Source organism: Dermacentor andersoni, chromosome 5 (assembly GCF_023375885.2).
Source record: "Dermacentor andersoni chromosome 5, qqDerAnde1_hic_scaffold, whole genome shotgun sequence".
Classification (NCBI taxonomy): Eukaryota; Metazoa; Arthropoda; class Arachnida; order Ixodida; family Ixodidae; genus Dermacentor; species Dermacentor andersoni.
In genome coordinates this window covers 53,653,900-53,677,476 of record NC_092818.1, presented here as the reverse complement: position 1 = coordinate 53,677,476, position 23,577 = coordinate 53,653,900, and the positions used below count along the sequence as shown (strand labels likewise).

Genomic DNA, 23,577 nt, shown 5'->3' with positions numbered 1-23,577 from the left:
AATGGAGGCGGCCGCAGCGACCTGGCCGTGAGAGTTAATGACTCATATTGCGTAATGATTTCTGTTCCCATATTCGGCGGCATAAACATAGAGCACGTCTTTTGAGGTGGAGAATTGTTTTTGGAGAGCCTTTGCTCGCTGCCTCCTGCGCTGTTTGCGGTGCACAGGGTGCATGTTTTTAGGAAGTGGGGGGATGCAGAGGTTCTCGTGTATGTGATGTGGAATGGTGTATTTAGTCTTGATGATGGGTGCCGGAGTGATAGAAAGAGTTTGTAGAATGTGTCGACCTGTTGCAGTGTTAGAAAGTCTGCTATATTGGGATGTGAGGTGGGCTTCTGTGAGTTCAGTAAGTGTGTTCAAAGTTCCAGTAAGCATTAGCCTTTCAGTGGAGGTACGTATGGGGACCCCCAGAGCGAATTTATATATTTTGCGTAAAAGAGAGTCGATCTTATCTGATTCTGATTTAAGGAAATGTAGATATGGTGTTGCGAATGTAATCTTACTGATAACGAAGGCCTGGATCAAGCGGAGAATTTCGGCCTCCTTTAGTCCGCCATGTTTATTGGACACGCGCCCTAGAAGGCGCAGGGTGTGATCGACTGTGGTGTGGAGTGTATGTAGGGTATATGTGTTGAGCCGGTTGCTTTGAATGTGTAAACCGAGCATCCGGAGCCTGTCCACTCTAGTAACGGGGATGTGGTTTAGAATGGCCTGTATACTAGACATGTGTTTTCCGGCCCCCCGGTGGGATGGCTCGGATTTCTGAGGGGAGCATGTGAGATTCATAGCCCCTGCATGAGCCACGACGGCGTCTGCTGCGGCCTGTAGAGTGTCTTGAATCTCTCCGTCGGAGCCGCCAGTCGTCCAAAGAGTGATGTCATCGGCGTAGAGTGAAAACTTGAGATCGGGAATAGACCGCAATGCTTGCGCCATCGGCATCATAGAAAGATTAAAAAGAAAAGGGGACAACACTGAGCCTTGGGGCGTGCCGTAGCTATATACCTAAAGCGTACGAAAGGGATTGCTCTGTTGCCTATGTGTATTGTTGCGGTACGGTTGGATAAGAAGGTACATATGTAGTCATATGTCTTTCCGCCAACGCCAATGAGATTAGGCTCTCGGAGGATGGCGGAATGTGAAACGTTATTAAAGGCTCCGTGTAGGTCCAGACTGAGAATCGCTTGCGTATCTATTGGGTGTAATGATGTCATGCTTCATTCGAAGCATGATATCTTGGCATGAGAGAGATTTTCGAAAACCTACCATTTCTGATGGATAAAGATTGTTGTCTTCCATGTATTTACTGAGTCGGTTGAGGATGACGTATTCGAGTGTTTTACCTAGACAAGAGGTTAGTGATATAGGCCTGAGATTAGAAGTGTTGAATGGTTTGTTTGGCTTTGAGATAAAAATTACCCTGGCACCTTTCAACGAAGTAGAGAGGGTGCCAGTGTCAAAGCAATGATTGAAGTACGCCGTGATGGCTGTGACAGAGTTTTCGTCTAGATTGCGGAGTATTTTATTTTTAGTAAGGTCGGGGCCTGGTGCTGACATTTCGCAGAAGTGATTTGTCAGAACCTACTATAGGAGCTATGCAGTCATCGGATGCCGTCTATGCCTATCCCCCGTATAGATAATGACAGAAAGTTCAGGAGCATATAATGGATTTACAATATTGCTCGGACTGAAGCCCTACCAGCCCAGGCCAGAACATTTGCTTCCTTATTTCCAGTAGCTGGAATCGCGCCGACCAAGCTTAGCAGTGCAGAATAGCACTCATGAAATGAAGGACACAGCTTCTTGTAGAATGACTGGTCGCCTTCTTTCATTGCGACTACTGCCGGTTTATCTAAGAAACCAGGAATTCTTTAAATTCCCGATTAAGCTTAAAGTGTATGTGTTATCATCATCATCATGTGTGTGACCTTAACCTTCATCACGCCTGTGCGCGCATCATCAGAGTGGACTGTGTCGAGGGTCCTTCGCCGCGTCTCTCGGGCTCAATAAAAGTCAGCCCTTACTGTGACGTCACAAGATATATATGACTGTTCGGACGGCACGGTTCACACTTGAAAAACGCTTCAGAACTCGACTGTGCCTCCCGTCTTCCGGTGTTTTTATGCTATTTTATAACGATTTGAAGCCGTTGCGTCACGGTTACTGCGCAACGCATTTAGTTCACTTACTTCAACTTGCACAGACATGGCCGCTTGAGAAGATCCAGCGCCGCTTGGACTCGTTCCTGATGCCCAACCTGGAGATAGCGACAAAGTTCATACTGACGCCCGACATCCACGACGCCATTCTGATCCAGGGCGTCGCTATCGATAGCGAGACGCAGGAGTACCTGGTCGGACCCATGTACGTGCCTCGCACCACTCGCAGGCTCAGCTTCCCTGTAAGTCATTCACCGCTGTCGTGTATCTTTGCATGCACCCACACTGCACTATTCTACTGCACTATTCAAGCAGCCTAACGCGTTCTTGTACGAAGATTTAAGTGTGCAGTTGTGGTGGTACCAAGGTGAATGCACTTATAGCCGTACCGAAATCATGCTGTCGGCCGGATGCTATTGCTGCTGTAAAAAAAAAAAAAAACACCTCATCAAAAAGTCCGGATGCAATCAGCAAACAGGTGACGTAAGCGTTATCACTTTTACACCTTGTTAGATTCTACAGGGTGCAAGTGATAAAAGCGTGATAACATGAGCCACGCATGTGTCAGAATGGTCATGTACGCAAGATCGTCGTGGAATGAAATGCCCGCATATGTACGCCTCCTTTCTCCACTCGTGCGACGGTGTAAATGGCTGTCGTTTTGGAGTTGAGATCATCTAGCTATGCCGCGGTCCCTAAAATCTTAGAGATTCCTGCAAAAATTACTACAGGGGAACTCTGGCACTAGTTTCTAAGGGAGCTGTAAGCATATATCGCTTTAGCCTTCATGGGAATGATGGTTAGTAAACGTATTTGCGCAGTCTTCGTCCTACTGGCTTCGCATGGCATTGTGGCTTTGCAACTGTGCAAGCGGATCATATCCGACAAAATATTCCATTAAAAATGCCACACCTCGCAGTTCTTATGCATGTGCGCAGAGTCAAATCGCCTTCTGCGTTTACACACACAGAAAAAGGGGGGATTGCTTCGAGATTTAGAGCAATAAAGGCCAGACAAAGCAGAGTAAACAAAGCCACATGAACGCTGGGAGCAACAAACCCGAAGATGAGACAAATTCATGTACTACGCATCATTCCCATGGTTGATGAACGATGCTGATGATGATGATGATTATTATTATTATTTATTGGCATTCTCTTTGAAACGGGACGCTGGAAAATATTCACCTAGACTGCGTAAGTTAATCAGGTATGCTATACATGCTTTTCAGTGTATCATTTTGTCTAGGTCACATTAATCTTTTTTTTTTCTATTCCTTAAAGCTTGTACATCTAGCTGGCACCATTACTTAAGCTTTTAACAGATCCGGCACAATCAAATCTCTTTCCGATTTTTTTCCTCCAATACTCTCAACTTCTCTTGTTTACCTCGACTGCTCAATGGCTAATGCTTCCATCTACTTTAGTTCAGTGGTGCTGGAAAGTGTACGTTAACTACGGGTCTCACTGGGTGAAACCCTTCGCATTCCATTCGGATGTGCTGACTTGTCCCCCAATTTTTGCTGTAGCAGACACGTGTCTTGTATTATTGCGAACGCAAGCTTCGTTAAATTTTTGTCCTTGGGCAGCCAGCTCGGGCCTTTAATAACAAGATCATTGTGGTTTGTGTTATCGTACGGTATGGAACTCTGTGTCTAAAATAGCCCATTCATTTATTAATAATGTTCGCCTGTTATGTTATGTGTATCAATGCGCTTCTGAAGAAAGACGCAGTTTTGCACGGAAGGCGATGCATCGATTACGATAGCAATTAGCAGACAGCCATACGAAGTAAGGATAGTACTCTTATCGGCCGTATCTACTTGTAAACATTCGCTTGCTAACTAAATTAGTAATAAGCATGATGTCAGCGCACACAGCAAACATGAACACATCACACTCAATGACTGCAGACATTCGCTGTCAAAACGCTGGTGTGAGGAAATGCGGCAGCAGCAGCGAGGGAAAGGACATTCATACTGTCTGTCGCCTCAACGCAAAGCGATCGCCGAGGACACACAGCACGCACAAAGCTACGGGCTGCCGACATACTTCGGAATTGGAATGTCGAACATAACGAAGAAAATGGAAATGAAGGTGGACGAAAAGATAATTTGTCGCGGGTGGTAGCCGAACCCTACAACCTCCACATTACACGTGCACGGCACTACCAATCGTGCTACGGGGATGCACTCATCCGCAGTTGCGATCTTGCCATTAATAAGCAATGGCGTTCGACCATTTTTGCAGTGCCCCTTTAGTTAGTGTCCAAATTTACGCCCCAGCGATGACTCTCTCTGCACCCATGGTAACACAAGCTAATCTCGAAGGCCATGTTTTATGCTTAGTGCAACCGCCGGAAGCGATGGCGGAGCCTGAAAAACGTTGTATAGACGCCATGTTTTGAACACCACTTATTACAGAGTTTTAGGGGGGGCCAAAAGTTTGGGGCCCCAAAGAGCTTTGCGGGTGTTAGCGTTGGGTTACCCAGGAGTGAAGATTTTTAGAATAGGGCTTTGTGTTTGCGCATAGCGTCTTGCGCTTGCAGCGCCACTACGGCGTCAAAGAAAAGCTATTATAAATAATAAAATAAAATATACTATTTCAGGATAAGAAGAGTAATTTTGACATTCGTGTTTCCTCGTTTAATTACAATTTATAGGTTATTCTATTAGCAGCAAGCAATTACTTGCGCTTAGTTTTGAGTAACCAATTTTGCCTGCCTTCATGGCTATGCTAAGCCGTGTTAGGCCTACGAGCCATTAAATCGAGACTCGAATTCGGAATCAGCGGCGTCTAATAAATCAATCTTCATAACGCATGCTAGTTGAGAGAAAGCGATAACCGCAGTTACTTCTAGCTTGCGAACTTCACGCGTTACCACGAATCAAGCCCAGTTTGGTGATAGGTTAGAGCCGTCGCTTCGATGGGTGCCGCCATGCTTGTTGACGCAAAGCTTTTGGAGCAGCTTTAGGGGCTCCCGATAAATCAGTGAAATAGCGTGCCAGACGCAAAACCCAAACGCAGTTTGCGTCTCGCGCAAGCGCAGTGGCTTCGACGCTATTTCTTTGGGGCCCCAAGCGTTTGGGGCCCCTATTCAAAAACTCTGTTAACTGTGCTATACGCACTAAACTGTGGATCACTTTGCAGGGAATCTTTCACCAGCGGGTGAGGCCAGTGGTGATAGTGATGGCCGACAAGCGCTATCGCTTGCCAGCCGAGATTGACTGGCTGCAGCCCACCGAAGGCGGTGATAAAAACTACGACGAATACATGAACCAGGAGTTCGGACAGGAGCAGATGTACATCCAGGAGGACTACTGACCTGCTCCGGATGGTTCGCCCGTTAGAAGCCGGCGTCATCTGCGCCTTCGTGAAGCGCCTGTAAATAACGTTTAGCGAAAATGTACACCGCGGAAATTCGCGAAACGAAACGTCGGCGGTTACCGCCGGGTGCGCATTTTTGTGTGTGTGTGCGCACGCGATGATTTTCACAAGCCAAATGAAAGCGAGTCAGTGAACTCGCGGGCTTGAAACTTAATTCGTTTTTCATTGTTTATTTCTGGTGGTCATTGCGCTTCGAATTCTATTTAATTGTAATCGACGATCGGTTATCTATATAGCGAGAAAGCACGACGGTGCGTTCATTAAGCACGCCGTGAGGCACTCATTGGAGTGAGTAGTGGAACGCGTTCAGCAAAATGTATCGAAATCAAGCCGAAGTGTACCTGGAACGTTTGTTGTGCACTTATGCCGTTTTCTAAACGAAACCTGTCTGATTTGGCCGACCGCCGCTGTTAACCTGCTGGCTTGCCCAGTAGGTTTTTCGTTTTTCATTGTTTATTTCTGGTGGTCATTGCGCTTCGAATTCTATTTAATTGTAATCGACGATCGGTTATCTATATAGCGAGAAAGCACGACGGTGGGTTCATTTAGCACGCCGTGAGGCACTCATTGGAGTGAGTAGTGGAACGCGTTCAGCAAAATGTATCGAAATCAAGCCGAAGTGTACCTGGAACGTTTGTTGTGCACTTATGACGTTTTCTAAACGAAACCTGTCGGATTTGGCCGACCGCCGCTGTTAACCTGCTGGCTTGCCCAGTAGGTTTTTCGTTTTTCATTGTTTATTTCTGGTGGTCATTGCGCTTCGAATTCTATTTAATTGTAATCGACGATCGGTTATCTATATAGCGAGAAAGCACGACGGTGCGTTCATTAAGCACGCCGTGAGGCACTCATTGGAGTGAGTAGTGGAACGCGTTCAGCAAAATGTATCGAAATCAAGCCGAAGTGTACCTGGAACGTTTGTTGTGCACTTATGCCGTTTTCTAAACGAAACCTGTCTGATTTGGCCGACCGCCGCTGTTAACCTGCTGGCTTGCCCAGTAGGTTTTTCGTTTTTCATTGTTTATTTCTGGTGGTCATTGCGCTTCGAATTCTATTTAATTGTAATCGACGATCGGTTATCTATATAGCGAGAAAGCACGACGGTGCGTTCATTAAGCACGCCGTGAGGCACTCATTGGAGTGAGTAGTGGAACGCGTTCAGCAAAATGTATCGAAATCAAGCCGAAGTGTACCTGGAACGTTTGTTGTGCACTTATGACGTTTTCTAAACGAAACCTGTCGGATTTGGCCGACCGCCGCTGTTAACCTGCTGGCTTGCCCAGTAGCTTACACACGGGTCAGCACTCGTGTCGGCGCTCACTTATAGCCCCGTCTGTACAGTCCCTGTAAATACCCCGCTGGCCGGCTTGCTTCTTTACGGATTGTGCATTGAAATGGCCAAGGCTATAGGTAAGTGTTCTCAGTGCAACAAATTCATGCCTTTAATTCTTTAAAGTTTCTTGCCGTGGTCTCTTGGGTCTGCTCAGTCTGTCTTGCCGAGTAAATTGGGAGGGCTGGACGGTGGTCGGAAAGTGGACTGATCCTGCGAAGACTGTGTAGTCCGAGATCGCGTGGACCACGTGGTTCGCGCGGTACAGGGCAGTGGGGGGGAGGGGGGGCGGAAGGAGGTTTCCGCGTCTTTCCGATTTGCCAGACTGGCACGTCATCGCTTCGTCGCAGAAGATGCGTTGCAGTAGATAAAAACGCGTTGCAGAAGACTAATTTTATAACATTTATTTGGAAGCGCTTAGCTCGTGGCGGACTTGCAGTGGTTGCATGGGTATGTCGCCCATCAGCAAAAGCCGCAGTTTCGCTCGAAAGGCGAAGCATCGATTGCGATAGCAAACTACGAGTAACAAATACGAAGGAACGATAGTAAATTTGTCGGCCGAGTAATCTTGTAAACATTCGCTTACTAAATCATAAAGCGTGGTGTCGCGCGCGCACAAGCAAACATCAACACATCTCGCTCGATGACCGCAGAAACTCGTCGTCAAAACGCTGAAGCGCCGAAGCAGCAGCGGCGAAAACGCGGCGCGCACGAAGCTTGCAGCACTCGGCGCGCACTCTCTCCCATCCCAGATGGCTTTCAAAAATAGAGCGCGCACGGTCGTGCCGTACCCAGCAGCCGCCGGAGTACAACGCCCCGCCCCCCCCCCCCCCCCCACATGCCTTGCGCGCGACGAAAGACTGCGCGCTTCCTTCCCGATTTCCTCCCTGGCGCGCGCGAGATTGAGCCGCCATCGTCGCCTCGCCCTCGCAAGTTTTCACTCGCGCAGACAACACACGGCGCGCGGTGACGATGTCATCGCCCTTGGACTTTGTACTGAACATCACGATGACGCCGACCGCAGCGGCAGAAATTTGTCTGGAGTGTCCATATTATAATAAAAGAACAGCGTCAAACATGTTTGTGCGTGGCGTTTGGGGCTGTTTTAATGCAGCACAATTTCTTGAAACTTGCTAACCGCACCCTTTGGATTCCTTAGAACACAATGCAGTCCATGTTTTTTTGATGGAAAATTAACTAGGCCTGAGCAGACGGCGTCAAAATCTATGACGTCGCGGCGGGGTGGTGTGGGAACTTCAAGGCAGCGCTTCCACTCCCCTCTCGTTCTGGCGTCCTTCCTGGCTTGCAAATGGTAACTGTGGTTTCTTTTTGGTATTGTGTAAAGGTGGTGTACACGTACTATTGAAGCTCAAGTAACGTTTATCTTAAGAAGTTAGACTTCAGATATAAATAACAGCCCGCCACCAGGCCGTTCCCATAGCCGTGGTCGCTGATGCTGATACGAACCCTATCTCTCCTTTCACATCCCCCTATACCTCTAAAATCCCACACATCCTCTATCAATAAATTTTCCTTTCCTTTCAAAATGTAAATCTCTTATCAATTTTGTTATTTAAAAAGAAAAAAAATTATATGGCACTCTGCCATGTTCTTTTATGTTTAATTTGACTTTCCCTTTCCACCTGCGATACATTAGTGGTGCTGGTCTAGGCATCTCCCGTTTTAGCCTCTCTCGCTTTCTGTCCGATTCTTCAACATCATTTTGGCTGGAAGAGGACAGCCAATTAGGGGACCCTCTTTAAACGTAAACTCAAGGAGCCAGGGAGATTAGTTCTGTTTATCAAGTGCTCCATTTACTGAGAGACATTGCAGAGAGCATTTCAAGAATACAAAACCAATTAACCGTGAGGATGGTTTTCCGTTGAAGCTGCGTTTCCGTTAAAGCGATTTCTGTTTATTGAGATTCCACTGATTACTGGAGGAAATGGAAGCACCTTTTTTGTTTTCTTACTGCGCAGAAACCACTGCTCCATCGCGACGAGACCGCACTGCAGGAGCGCGTCATAATTCTGACGGACTCTCAGACGGCATGCCAAAAATTTTCCAAGGTCAAAATTTCCAGGGCCGCACATCCCTTTCTGACTGGGGCGCACCAGCTCCCGTCATACATACAGTATGGACTCCGGAGCTTGAGTCCTCAGGCACACGCCTACGCACGAGCGCATGCCTACCCGGAGCCGCGAGAGGGTCACGCCGAGCAGTTCCACCCCCAGCCCATGCCATTAATCTACACGCACACCCTACGACACTATCGCCTTTCACGAAAAACACTACCGCCGCCTCATAATTCTCTGACGTGATACGAAACCGTCATAGAGGGCACTGCCTCCACTTTTGAAAGCCGGCACTTTCCGCCGCACGCCGGAAACTCCAACAAAACTGCAGCTCAAGCCAAATTTTCGTTATACAGTGTCCAAGTGAGGGAAAACACGGGGAAGGGGGGAGATGGAAATTGAAGATGACGAGCGAATCGAGAACAAGGTAAAAACGGGAGCCAGCGTTACGACAAGGGGACTTGTGTTTTTCAAGGCCTTGAAAAAGACAAGTCCACTTGAGGTAACGTTGGCTCCCGCTGTCTCGTTTTGCTCAGTGCACGTCCAGGTAAGTAATCATTTTTCTCTACTACGCATTCCTTGCTTGGGCAGCGAGGATCGCCTTTGTTCTTCTTCGGGACGCGCTGTAGCGGACGACGTTCGGGACTCGTCATACACACTCGCACTGCGGAGAAGGCGTGGCGCTGGGGCAGTTCCCGCCCTAACAAATTTCCGCTTGCGCTCCTTCATCGTGCCCAGTTATTTTTTTTTTTTTTAGACCACCTAGCTGTATTTGAAAACACAAGCACCTTGCTGTTTTAATCTGCGGGCGAGGGGAGAAGTCCAGATGAAGTACATTATAATCAGCCGCGCCCAAATATCGGGGGGCCTTATACGACATGAAGTCGTTCGATTATCAAACGCTAGATCTATTTAATCCCTGTCCACAGACAGCCTACATAGCGTCGCAGTCTCAGTATCTTATCGCCATCAGAAATCCAATTAAACCTCTTAGAGGTACAACTCTCGAAATTCATCGTGTAATCACGGCTTATCGTAGATATGCTCGTGAAAATGACCTTGGTCGAACGTGCAGAGCCATTTCAGTACCAAAAGAACACCGAATTGAATTTTTTCTAAAGGGATGTGTCACTTCTGACTTCGACAATTTCATTTTCAGGCTCTTGCTAAATAAGAGCTGCACTATTGTTTCTCGGCAGGAAAAAAAAATCGGCAGATGTTTCGTATTTGTGGGCTCTTAGAACAGTTACCCAATAGCCGCTTTCTCCCAATTTTTATGCGTTATGCACGGCATTTAGTTGTTTTCTCCCGGTGCCTTTGGTAAAATATACGGGGCACAGTGTTTATTTCAACTACGAAGCAATGTTCTGAGTGACGAGCGATAAACGTTTATTCTGTGTAGGTTCATCAGAGTCTTTATAAAAAGTTGCTAATTGAAGCATTCCAGGGTGTCATACTGCTGCTAGTCGGAATGTTTCGCAGACTCCTAAAACAGCTGCATGATATACAGACTTGAAATTCAATGATTGTAGGAAAATTTATTAGCGCAATGCGTTGCGAAACTTTCTCTTTCCTGCTTTAAATGCGAGTGTTGTAGATAATTACTGAATTATTTTTCCGTGTGTCTTCGTGCGTCATACAATGTGCGTACTTTGTGTCCCCGGTGTCCTCGGTGAGTCAAACTGGACATCTTGTTTATATCTGGGGGATATTAGGGCATGGTATGGGCGCGACATGTGGGCAATGTTCCAAATGAGTGGGCGAAATGGGCTTTTTCCCATAGAATGCGCATGCAAGTGCATGGTCAAGAGCGTTATTAGTCCCACTTACGAGTGCTGTAAAACTTGGACGGCTGCGCTGGCACAATTAGAGCTACAATTGAGGTCAAATTTTGCGAACATAGGGGCAACAATACGCCAAGTTTATGTGCGATGGTAAATGCGTGTTGATCATAAATACATGGCAGCGTTAAAAAGGAACTGTAAGCAAGTGTTCGAAGGTATCACGCTGCTGCTATTAGCTAGGTCTCCCAATGTGAAAACTCTGCATTTCAGGTATTTTATACCTTGAAGGAGTTTAAGGAATTGAAGCAATTTTAAGTGGAATGTGTCGAGAAATTTTAATGCTTCTAATTCTTTAGAAGCGTTACCAATAATTATTCAACTTCATTTTGTTTTCATTTTTATTTTTTCCTGCGATATATATTAGGTTAGCCTGGTGTCCTCACTGAACTAAAGGAGGCAGCTGCTCTACGTTTGGAGACTCTAAGGACCAGGTAGTGGGTGATGTGTATATAGGTAAAGTGCAAAATACATGAGCCATTGGGGCTTTCGCAAAAAAATTATGCATGCAAGCAGTCTGGAGTGTTATGAACCTGTCTAAGGAGCGGCGAGGAATAAAACCCACTTACCTGGCCGAACTATAAACGCCACCAAGACCAAATTTAGCGAACATTGGTGGTACGCTATGGAAACTTTCTGTGCGAATAAGTGCGGTTGGATCAAACACAGTCATCGTAAAAAAAAAACCATTTTTATTGAAGCTTTGGAGCTTGTGATATGACCGCTTTTAGCTATGCTTCCGAGTGTCCCAACATAGCTGTTGGTTACAGCAGGTTTATATTTCGTGGAAAATGGGGGGGGGGGGGGGGGTCACTGCAAGTGCAATGCCCAACAAAATTTTTACGTTCCCAGTCCAGCTAGAAGCGTTCCAAATAGTTAGTGAGCTGCATAGGCTGCATAGGCGCGCGCTCACGCCACGCGCGCAAGCAATCAAAGCGGTTTCGCTTCCGTCGGGGAGAGAAAGGGCAGGAAAGGGTCCAGCGCGCCGCCGCCGGCTTGGTTTTTGTTCAGTTCAGTCTCGGGAAACGCATGGAACGGCCACGCGTTCCCTGCTGCGTTCCATCCTGCGTTCCATCATGCGTTCCCCTGAGAAAAGGGCAGCCTTCGACGAGCGGCGGCGAGAACTCACCCGTGAAAGGGCTCACCGCCGGCGCACCGATCCAGCCGTTAGAGCCGCTCGAGCCCCGGCAATCCGACAGCAACGAGAAGAAGATCTGGAGCTGAGGGAGCGGGACGCCGAAGCAATCCGGTACCGTCACCTGTGGGCTACTTAAGCGTGACGAAGGTCAGGTGCGCGAAGGACAAGCTTCGCTTACTCCCATTTTCCGGTGAGGGAAGGGTTGGCCATTTTTTTTATACTGATTGTACAACCGGAAATACGGCCGATCATGCACACCGAACCGAAAGAATCATTAACGAAGTGTTTCTCGAAATAATCTCTAGCTCAGCAGTTAAGGTTGGTTGCTGACGTTTCGCTTCGGGGCATTGAGTGGTGCGCGGTCTCCCGTCGTCCAGTCGTTGCTGCAGTTACGCACTCCTTCTGAAAGGACAATGTAGTCAAGTCTTTTCGGCACGGAGACCCCGTCACTGTGATAACTTTTCTTCAGCGAGGATCCATTTTTGTGGCGTTCTTAGCGTCCCCTTGCACGCCGCAGCGACCTTGAAGAAGCCAACTCAAGTGAAGCAAGGGGAAGTGAACCAATCGCAGACGCCGGCGCAAACCCTTCTCTCCCAGTGGTCCATTAATACCCTTATCACTTGTGCGCGCTCTACTCAGCTGTTGAGATGAGCAAAAGGGTGTCAAAGCAGACAATATTATACATGGACCCAGTGGCGTAGCAACAGGGGGTGGCCGGGGGGCCGTGGGCCCCGGGTGCAAGGGGCCAGTCGGGGGGGGGGGGGGGGTGTCATACGCCTGAAGACACCCCTCTTTCTGCCGGCTTGACTGGGCACAAATGGCAAAGAATGCTCCAGTATCCAGTAGCCCGAGCTCATGTACCCGACGCGTTGAGCCGCAGAATTGTCGGCTGCAGGTCTATCAACACCCCACGAAATAATTGCACGAATGTGCGGGCTAAAAAATTTAATTCGCAAAATGGTCGCTTAACTATTCGCCTTAGCGGAACGTTTCATGTGTGGTGCGCTCGTGCCGTGCGTTCATGCTGGGAGCAGGCGTCGCTAAACATACAGTGAGGCGTTATAAGGCGTTGAGGCTCTTGGGTCCCTCTTCCGTTCAGAACGCGCAGCGAAGACGAAGAAGGGCAGTAGAAAGAGGGCGTTCAACCAGCGCGCCCGGCGCTCGCGTTTACGTCGAAGCGTTCGTTGAGAGCGACGTTGCATATGTGCGGCCGTCAAAAGTCGCGAATGGGATTCTCTGCATCGTCTTCAAACTCGGTGCGGCCGAAGAGTTTGGCGGCGTATGACTGGACAGGCCGTATATAGTCGCGGGCGCCGCGATGTTCAACTTGCCTTTTACTTCCCCTCTCGCGCTCGCTCCGAGAAGCCGCTGCGAAACCTGCCGTTATCTTTCACGCTTTCCTTCCTACCCTCGAAAGTTTTAGAAAACTGTTGTTGTTGTTTGACTTCATGTCACAAGTACAGTGTCTGTGTCAGCTGCACAGAATTTTACAAAAATAAAAACGTGAATTTTGTAAGGGTATTTCCCGATACTCCAACAAGTTATATGTGTCTTTGTGATTACTAGGAACTCGGTAGCGCGAAAAATATGGCAGATAGGTAATAACCATATCCTTAATAATTCCTTAATTAGTACTTTTAGAGGAAGCACTTCAATTCCCAGAATTGAGGACTCAAAGTCATATTATTAACTCAACAAAAATTTCTTAAACAAAATCGTTTTGGGTGCTACGACCTACAGTACTTTGGCACGGCGGGTGGCGCCCAGTATGGCATTAGCGAAAGAAATATGAAATAGTGGACCAGTGGCGTTGATCCCTCAACCCTCTCCATTGCGAGTGCAGACGAACAGGTTTCGCTGGCCCGGGCTTCATGGTGACGCCAAGAATCGACGCGAAGCGTGCTCTATTCGTTTCCCAATCTTTTGGTGGTACCGCAGCTCGGATAATCACGTTTGTATGCATAGCAGCAAATAAAAACAAGGCTTTATTGATCCGAATAAAGAGAACTCGTAATTGTCATAGCATTGGCGCCCGCGCAGCAGGGAGGCAGGTGGCGTTTTCCATTTTTGTAATATGGTGGGGAGATCAGCGTCACTGAGACACAATTTAGTTTTCGTTTTCGTTCAGGGCTTCCCACAGCCAGAATACTGCGGGCCATAGTACCTACGACGATTTTTGTGAAGTTTTTGCTGGGCACGATATGAATGTCGGCCTTCAATTTTGCAAATGCATTGTTGCCGCTAAAACTGGTAATTAAAACTTCATAAAAATATTTTTTTATTTGTGACGTGAGCCGTATTTGCCACGATGCCGCATTTGTATTGGTTGCCAAGCCTTACAGTCTGACAGAATATGTGCACATGTGCTTATCACAAGTTATCAGTGCAGCACCCTATGTTATTTGGCGCAGAAAAAACAGCGTGCACTGGCCTCGAGCTGCACCACTGGAAAAGCTGGCGCCACCGTCGGCGTGACGTGCTATTAGGGATCACGTGGACTTGCGGCCGCGTCGGCTGCTTCGGGAGCGCCGAAGCGCGAGCCGGAAACGAGAGCTTAAGATCCCTCGTATGCTGCAGCCCCCATTTAGTGGCGAGATTTCCCCGCTTCGAGTGTCTCCTTTACAACGATAGAAAGCACTACAATATGTAGTGGCTGCCTTTGAAGGAGTGCAACATGGTAGGCTACTGCTCGGTGCCGGACGTACGCAACGGAGCCCAGTGTCAGCCTTATTCATACGTAGCCGCAGGACAAGAAGCTGCGCGAAGCTTGGCTCGCGAAACATAAAACCGGCAAACAGTCATCGGCTACAACTCGGGTATGCAGCAAGTACAGACGCGAGGAAGATTTCTGGGACGACACCGGGTCTGCGATGTTCGAAACACGCGCACTGAGACGCTCTCCCGAGTCCGCTGCCCGACTAACGTCATGAAGGTTTGGTCTATGAACTTATCGATGCTATAGATACTGGCAAGTTTGCTGGAGTGGAAAGGGAGCGACATAAAAAAAAAAAAGCATGACATATGGTCGTGTTTGTGTTATGAAATAATGCACTGGATTACAAAAAAAAGCAGCACCGGGAAATCGCACGCTGAGAACACCGATAAACATATAGTGCGATGCAACTCGAGAAATAATATTGAAACGTCCAAGAATTTAGAAAAAATAAAGATTGAATCGTCGCGACGGCACATCACAGTCCCCGTAGGCGTCGAAGTCTCTACAATGAAATAATTTTTGAACAGCTCTGATAGTGCCGACGCAACAATGCTTGCTTGTATACTGTCAAATGCTCATATTCTGCGGCCTAAAGCTCATGGCAGGGTGCGAAAACGCTCACGCGGAGAAAGCGAAACAGTGCGCGGACAAGCATGCAGACGCGCAGTCGGTCACTGCGAAGCTGTGCGATCGCTGCATTGAGGCTTCATTCTATTATGCTCAATTTAGTTGTACAAACACTATAAGAACATATTTCACATAGTTTGCTCTCAGCGTTTGCCTACCTTTCACGCAAGAAGCCGGTTCGGGAGACTCCATCGCGGCGACCGCGCACAGTGGCGTTCACTGTACGTATTCGGTAAAGAGATAGCGTCTGTAAACAATTCGGTGCTTTCAGTTAGCCCAAGATTATAATTTAGACAGTAAAAACCTTCTCTCGCTTCGAAAGTACTTACAGAAATGTCCGGGAGAGCTCGCGCGTGGTGTTTTCAGTGAGCGCTGAAAGCAAAACCTATAAGAAGCGCGCCGCGTGATCCTTCATACTACGCCAGCGAGGCGCTTCCGAGAGATGGCGACTGCCTAACTCCTCGCCGCCAATACCTGCTGCATTCGCGATCTCTGGGAAAGAAAGCGAAGGAGAGGGGGATCCAGGGCACTTGCGCGGTATCGAAGGCGGCTGTACTGGTGCTGAAACCCGGAAATTGTCGATATCCTCGCCTTCCTCGACTATAGCCGAGGCGGGGGGGGGGGGGGGGGGGGGTGACAGAAGACCTATGGGCCCCGGGTGCCAGACAACCTAGCTACGCCACTGCTTGTGCTACCCTCTTTTGGAGCATGAATAAAACACACTCTGTGCGATGAAAGGCGCGATTTTGAATGACCCACTGAACGGTTCCCAGATCAATCGATGCTGAAAGATGACTCGAACCTGTACGGACTCCCAGCACAGCAGGGGAGCACGTGTCTCTGAGTAAAGAAGGGAGAAGGGAAGGCTGCCTCCTTGCTGCCACGTTAATGGCCCCGCTTACTTACCTTCTACTCTCTGAAGGGGCAAAATTGGAGGTGGGGAGGAAGCACTTAGCTCGCTTCCACAAAGTAGGCGGTTGCCTCACGTTTCGGAAAATCGCTGTAAAGAGAGGCGGAAGGAGGGGCGGGGGCATTCGTTGCTTTGGGAGTCGCTACGGCGTCGCACTGCTCAGGTCGCGGGTTCGACCCCGACCGCGGCGGTCACATTTTGATGGGGATGAAACGGAAAATCGCACGTGTACATATATATTTAGTTGTACGTTAAAAAAAAGCCTAGGTGGTTAAAATTATTCTGGAGTCCCCACTGCATCTGATATCCTATTGTGGTTCCGGCAAAAAAAAAAAAAAACACAAACAAACCAGTAATTAAATTTTAATTAGTTAACCATTACCCTCTTCATTACGCGAAGTAGAACAATAAGAAATTCGAACCCTTGTACGTAAAGGACGTCTCATCGAAGCAAAGTCTTCTACTAACAAAGATTCCAAATCCTTAACATGTAAGAGTACAAAAACTAAATGTGTAACATTTGCACTCCTAATCTCGTTAGAGCAAAATGCAATGAAATGTTCACACTGTGAGAAAACATATTTTGGGCCCGCTATTGGTGATATAAATTGTGGGAAGCATGAACACCGGATCGCATTGTATTGCTTTCAAACACAGCTACTTGAGAAATTAAAAAAAAAAAAACGTGGTGGAAGTGGGTTACGCCAATTCCACAAGTATATGCAGTGCTTAAAGTCAGCGGGAGGGGGGGGGGGAAGGGGTCCCCCTTTTACATTAAGGAGAGGCTCGGCCCCTCCTCGGTAGGTCAACTGTAGCACTGTGACACCCATTTGACAAGCTCTTGAAGCGATTTTATTACCAGTTGTGTCAATTGTGCGAGACAATATTTATTGTTTTTCCTATATATATATATATATATATATATATATATATATATATATATATATATATATATATATATATATATATGAACGAGAAGAAAAGGAACCCAGGGGCCTGATTTTTATTCAGCATATCATAAGCCAACCACAAAAAGACACCAAGGACAACATAGGGAAAATTGCTTGTACTTACTAATTGAATTAACGAAACCACACACACATACGCACACACACACACACACACACACACACACACACACATATATATATATATATATATATATATATATAATGCGAGAAGAAGGGTAACCGGGGCAGCGTTGCCAGATTGGAAAGTCGGCACGACACCAGAAACTCACTAAAATTTCCCCAGATTTCACCAGAAAATAAAATTGCTTTAACATGCACAAAAATGACCAAGAATTAACATTTGTCAAGCACTCCTCTTATTATTTATATAAAATCACGATGAGAATCCTTTAATTATCTCATGGAGCATCGTAGACGCCTGAACGAAACCTGCGTAGCATATCGTCTGTGATAGTGAACTTCACGCAACACCCCTCTCTGGAGGCGAACGTTGTGCGAATTCATGCAATGGAATCCAAAGTTTTCAGCGACATCTTGTTCCTGTACTTCGTCTTAACACACGTGACCTGACTGAAGACTCGCTCCACCACTGCATTCGACACTGGGCAAGAAATACATGCCAGTGCATACAATGCAAGTTTTTCCATTTTTAAACTTGAAAATTCTAGCCCAGAATGTTGCAGAATCCTCAGGAAGTTTCCCGTCGAAGACGGCCTGCGCAACAGGTTTTTGTGACAGCGAAACGAGCGGAGCGTCAGCACGTGTGTTGGCTGGCCACTTGACGCATTGCCGGTGGCCCGGCGTTGCTCTTCCCGTGCTTCCCACGGTAAATTCATTCCTCCACTAGAACAACGACTTTTAACTATACGTGCGTTGAAACCTAGCGCTAGCCCCATCACACGCTAGCACAAACCTTAGCTACAGTAAGCTTTATATAGTTCACTGTACCCTAGCAGTAGCACAGCAACACAGGGATTTCATGAGGAATAAACAAATACAAATATAGGCCTGAGAATCGTGGCGGCCGCAGGCGCTACTTAGTGTTAAATGTTTGGATGAGCAGCGCGGGTAGACGGTAATTTCGGTAGAGTGGTTTTCCCCAGATATCCCCAGATTTTGTCTGGTGTAGTAGTTTGTTGGCCTGGCCACCAGGAGCTCTACATTTTCACCAGATTTCCGAAATCTGGTGGCCAATTTCACCAGATGGCAACGCTGAACCGGGGGGCTCTGTATTACAACAAAGCTGTTAGCCTCTAATCGGTCGGGATTTTTTTCGAGGCGCGTCCACACACACAAAAAAAAGAGCCCTTCAGCGATAAAAAAAAAAGAAATACCTTCAGCGATTGAAGTGAGAAGTGCATATATTTCTTCGTAATCCCACATAAAACATACAGCGCATCGTTCGCTTCAATAAAGAACAGGCGCAAAACAAGCATCCAAGCCCCGTCATCGATGATAAGGCGCTCCTGACAACAATGCGAATCACGCAGCGCTCCGCGCAAACGTTTCCCGGTAAATACTACTCTCGCGCAAGCTGCCTCGGCGACGGCAGCTTGCGCGACAGCAACCCTCCTCGACAGTTGCAGCAGTGGTTTTCAGCGGCTTCGTTGGACATCCACTTTCGCGGGGCCGGCCCGGAGGGCGAGTCAATTCTTTTTCTTTTTTTTTCCCCTTTAATCACGACCATATATAAAGCCAACAGACAATGAAGCCAAAGAAAGCATCGGGAAAATCAGAGCTGCGCTTTAAATGGAAATGTAGAAAATAATAAAGAAGCGGGAAATGAAGGTGGACGAAAAGGTAACCTGTCGCCGGTGGAAGCCGAACGCACAGCCTTCGCATTACGTGTGCGTTCAACTACAAAATGTGCTACGGCGACCGCTGTCAATCCGTCCACTAACTTGGGTATTTATGTTTACTATAGGTCAAGCCCGGGGAATGTTAGCCAGCGCCACTCAAAGCTATGGTAGGCGAATGTGGAACATTCCTTTTTTTTAACATCAGATATGTTCCATATCAGACAGATATGAAACATCCATCGCACCGTGGCTTTGAGTGGTATGGTTCTTCGCGAAAACTACCGTGAAGTACCAGAAGTTGGTTGGAAGCAAATTTTTTTAGTCGGATGTGAAACTAAGTACGATGGCAGATTTTATATTAGAATAGTCTATTGCCGTGGCTCTTTTATGTGGCGTAATAGGTGAGCCCATTTATCAGTTTTCTGCGTTTTATTGGCTCAGTAAAAGAAAAAAGAAGAAAAAAGCGTGTGTTTTCAGAAATGTCATGCATAAAGGTCGTTAGCGTTTAAGCCACACCGTTTTCAGCTCTATTTTTTCCCGTTGTTATAATTTACGCTAAAAATAATTTACTTCCGAATTCGGCAAAACGTCAGTTTTCGGCGATGTTCATTCATAAATTAAGCATTGGCTTGCCAGATCAAAATACGTGAAATAGTTAATTATACGCACCATTCTTTCATCTCTTGATCTAGAAATATCAATTGGAGTAAATTTTGTTTCACGTGAGTAATATAGTATTGGAAGTCGACAACCAATCTCACTGGAAGGTTGTACCTTTAGTGCTAAACTCGCGCGGGCAGCAATTCAATTATTTCCGCGCTTATGAACTCTTTACGCATAAAATATGGGCGCATGCATTTTTTATGCCCAGTAGACGGCAGTAAAGTATCCGTCTACACTGAATGTTCATGCCTCCGCAGCTAAGCTTTACAATAATACACTTGTGATAAGAGCAAACCATGACTGCTTCGAGGTCCTCGTCTGCGGAGGTTAGTTATACCGGTCACGAGATATTGTACACGGCGCTGATTCACTGTTTCGCAAGTACTGCAGGTCAGCAGATTACGATTTGGGCAAGAAGAACCTGAGTCATCGACATTCCACCCCAACCGTGGCATAGAAGACATTTCAAGCTTGCAGGCTATCGTCTGCTGTGAGTGTCCGTGGGCCTGGTCAGGCGCCGGGGTTATTCCGCTGAGAAGGAGCAAAAAAGTGACCGTGTGATTATTCTGCCTCCGCGTAGGAAAGAATAAGACTAAGTTAGCCACTATCCGTTACCAAAATATTCCGCGTTTGCCAACCGACCGCCCCGAGCCCCCAAAATTAGACGGGGTGAACAGACGGACGTACGCAGTTTGCAATGTATTTATATATACTAATGTCGAGTGACACAGGATGCGGTCGTTTGGCAAATGGCCCTAATGCATATGCGTGGAAGAAATGTAGTCGGCGGCGCATACAGGTTTTGCAGTGAAGACACAGTTTGGGAGTGTCTACCAGTGAAATCGGTAATGTAATCCGAACATTTTTCTCGACTCGAACAGTAAAATTTACTCGAAATAATATTTCTAGATGAAAAGGTTGGCGCGTATGATCGTCTATTTCAAGGATGTTTATCTGGAGGGCCCTAATGCTTGCTTTAGGTCTGAACATATATATCGTAAAGAAAAATATGACTTTTTGCCAAATTCGGAAGTAATTTCCCGCAAAGATACTTCATTTCGTAGTCAAACATTTTCTTTAGCATAAGTTATATCAACTGAGAAAAATAGTAAAAAAGTTTTCTTGGTGAAACGCTAACAATGATTATTTTAAAAAATTCTGAAAACGCAAATTTTTGTTGCTTTTTAACTGAGCCAATTAAACGCACAAAATTAATAAATGAGCTCACCCATTACGTCACATGAAAGAACAACGGCCGTAGAATATTATAAAGTAAGCCATTGTACCCAGTTTCACACTTGATTAAAAATTACCCGAAACCAATTTTTGATTGTTCGCGGAAACTTCAAAGAGCGCTGAGGTCACCGCAATACTTTCTATGTGAAAAATACTTCGGTGAAACCTCATGCACACGATCACCAACATGCCCAATTCTTTTTTTTTTTTTCGACAGAATCAGTGATGGCCACTTTTCGGGTCGAGGACGTTTCTAGCGTAATGACACACTGCCGAATGAACTATCGCGTGGATTGCGAGTCCCTGTTCACAGGGTGAGACCTGTGCTGCTTCAATGGCTAGAGACGTACGAATCAGAGGACGAGTTCACGCAAGTCGTGGTCGGTAAGATGGAAAAGCAACACTCAGATACTGCCGCCTTAACATTCCGGACGTAAACCCGTGAGCAAAAGTACACGGACCAGGGATTGCCCGCTAACGCTGATTCTTACCTCTGCCTGTGAGTGCAACTTGAAATTGATTGTGAATGCAACTTGAATTGAGCACTGCAGTCCAAACTTGGCATTGCGAACTTTCCAGTGTACTCGTAAATTTAAGTTTATGCATGTTAATTACAAAGAAATGTAGTTTTTTCGGTGACCCTGTGGTCCGTATACTTTTGCTCACGGGTGTACAACACAAGCACCTGTTCTGCAATGAAACATTTCGTGTGGGATAACACAGGTAGACCAAGCAGCCCATCTGCATCAGCCCAAACATGGCCCAATGCGGGCCGAATACGGCACCAGCACTGGAGCGACGTTGGCGCCTTGGTGATGAGCTGCCCACTTCTGTGCTGGCCCATTGCTAAAACCAGAATTGGGCGAATAGCGTACCACTGTATCGGTCAAGATGTTGCTGTCGTAGGGCCAGTGCTGGGCCATATTGTTGCTATGGTCAATGCCAGCGCTGCGCCAATGGCCGCTGTATGAAGCATACTGTAAATGCACTGGCTGGAGAGTACGCAGCCATTACTACCCCGAACCTTCTGCCGTCAGCATGTTTGATAGCATTCTTCTCCGATACTGTTATATCAGTTAATAGTTAAGAAAACGGGACAGAAATATATTCGCGCAGGAAGCAAAAGTAATGCATACATGCAAATGAAAACTGATAAGAATACTGAACGATATTTTACAACAATTTATTTACAGGCGTCTTCAGTGGATTCAGATGGATGACGGTGTGTTAGTCAGAGCTCCAAGAATAGGAATTGGGTAAAGTGCCGAGGGCGGCAGGCTGGCCAGGGCCCTGATGACGGCGGGCTGGTTAGAGCCCTGGAGGCAGAGAGGAAACAGAGAGCTGACAGTGGGGCTGGCCAGAACCCCGAGGGCAAGCATCAATGGGCTGTCCTGCTGAAAAGGCTGGCGCGAAGTCTCTTCCTGACACCTTCCCGGCCAATAGATCCTGGCAGCTATCTTATTGTGAAATATTGAGCTCACGTTATGTCGACACCTTTTTGTTCGCAGATGTCATCCGTAAAGAATACGAGGGACACAATTTAGCCGAACTTGCGTTGCAGTAAACCATCTGCACAGGACTTCAACAGTGCAAAATGCGGACTAAGTTAGCTGTGGCTACCGAGCGTATGACTTTAAGTTTACGAATGCCCTTTCACCCTTCCTGCCGCGGAGGCTTACCTGACGAGGCTTTGGCTTTGACAATAAATTAGGCAATTTCTCACCAACATTACAGTTCCGCTCTTTTCTTAAGGCAATTTATTCTTTCGCAGTTACGCTTACTTTTCCGTATCGGGTATGTCTGCCCCTTTTGTGGGCCGATCCAGGAAATCGTGCAATCTTAAAACGTTACGGTGGTCCCGAAGATAGATCTGGTACTGGTTGTACCGGTGCTCCAGCTGATATCGGTACCAGTGGTACCGTGGTTATAAGGGGAGCATTCTCGAATTCCTCCCTCGTGAGAGCTAGCACTTTCAGGCGCCGGACGCTGCTGCGCCTGTGGTCGAAGACGCAGACGCAGCATGTCGTTTGAAACGCGGTGAGCCTCTCGGGCTAAATCATGCAGTCCGCGCAGCCTATTTTCACCCGCAACTCGCTCTCAGGAAGGCATTGTGCCTCATCGACGTCACCTAGAGGTTGCATCGCGTTTCAACGTTTTCGTTATTGTTCCTTTTCCCAAACAGATAAGTGCGCCACCGAACTTTGTAAAAGCTTTTCGTTTTATCGCATTTGTTGCATCAATGCTGTCGACTGCCCTTCCTTAAAGCTAACGTTTCTCGACTTCCATCTGTGACTCTGCGGGTACTTGCTGCCAACTGCCGCTGTAATGCCGAGTAAACAACTCGGGTTACCGGGTATATGCGACCACCGGGCATGTGCCCATTCTTGGCTTTATCTCCGATATGTGGATGTACCACTGTGACACCAGAAGCATAGAAGTCCCGAAAGTATTCATATATGTGCCGTATCTCTCTGTACATAGACCTCACATCAATGTCCTATTAGTGGACAAGTGTCATACATCGCCTGGGCTCTTGCGACGTCGACAGTTAAGAGCTACAAGGGACGTCGAGGCTGCGCTCGTGTTTATCCTCTACTGCTGCTACCTTGCTAACTCAACCAAGCTTTGCGTCATTTAAATTCCGGGAATGCGTTGGACCCGCGCGGTTTCTAGGCGCACAAGAGAAGAAGAAGATCCGGTGTTGGTTCCAGAATTTTTGCGATCAAGAG

At 47.1% G+C, this 23,577-nt stretch overlaps 1 protein-coding gene across 3 annotated transcripts in view; it reads left to right on the top strand.

Annotated features, from left to right (window-relative positions):
• LOC126530339 (sperm-specific sodium:proton exchanger-like) overlaps positions 1-6,066 on the top strand; it is a 48,442-nt gene extending 42,376 nt beyond the window's left edge. For all 3 annotated transcript variants that reach the window (XM_055070273.2, XM_055070274.2, XM_055070272.2), the window contains 2 exons: positions 2,201-2,398; positions 5,306-6,066. In XM_055070273.2, coding sequence (XP_054926248.1) covers positions 2,201-2,398; positions 5,306-5,479 — 372 coding nt within the window. In that variant the 3' untranslated portion in view covers positions 5,480-6,066. The remainder of the gene's footprint in view (positions 1-2,200; positions 2,399-5,305) is intronic.
• Positions 6,067-23,577: the final 17,511 nt, after the last annotated feature.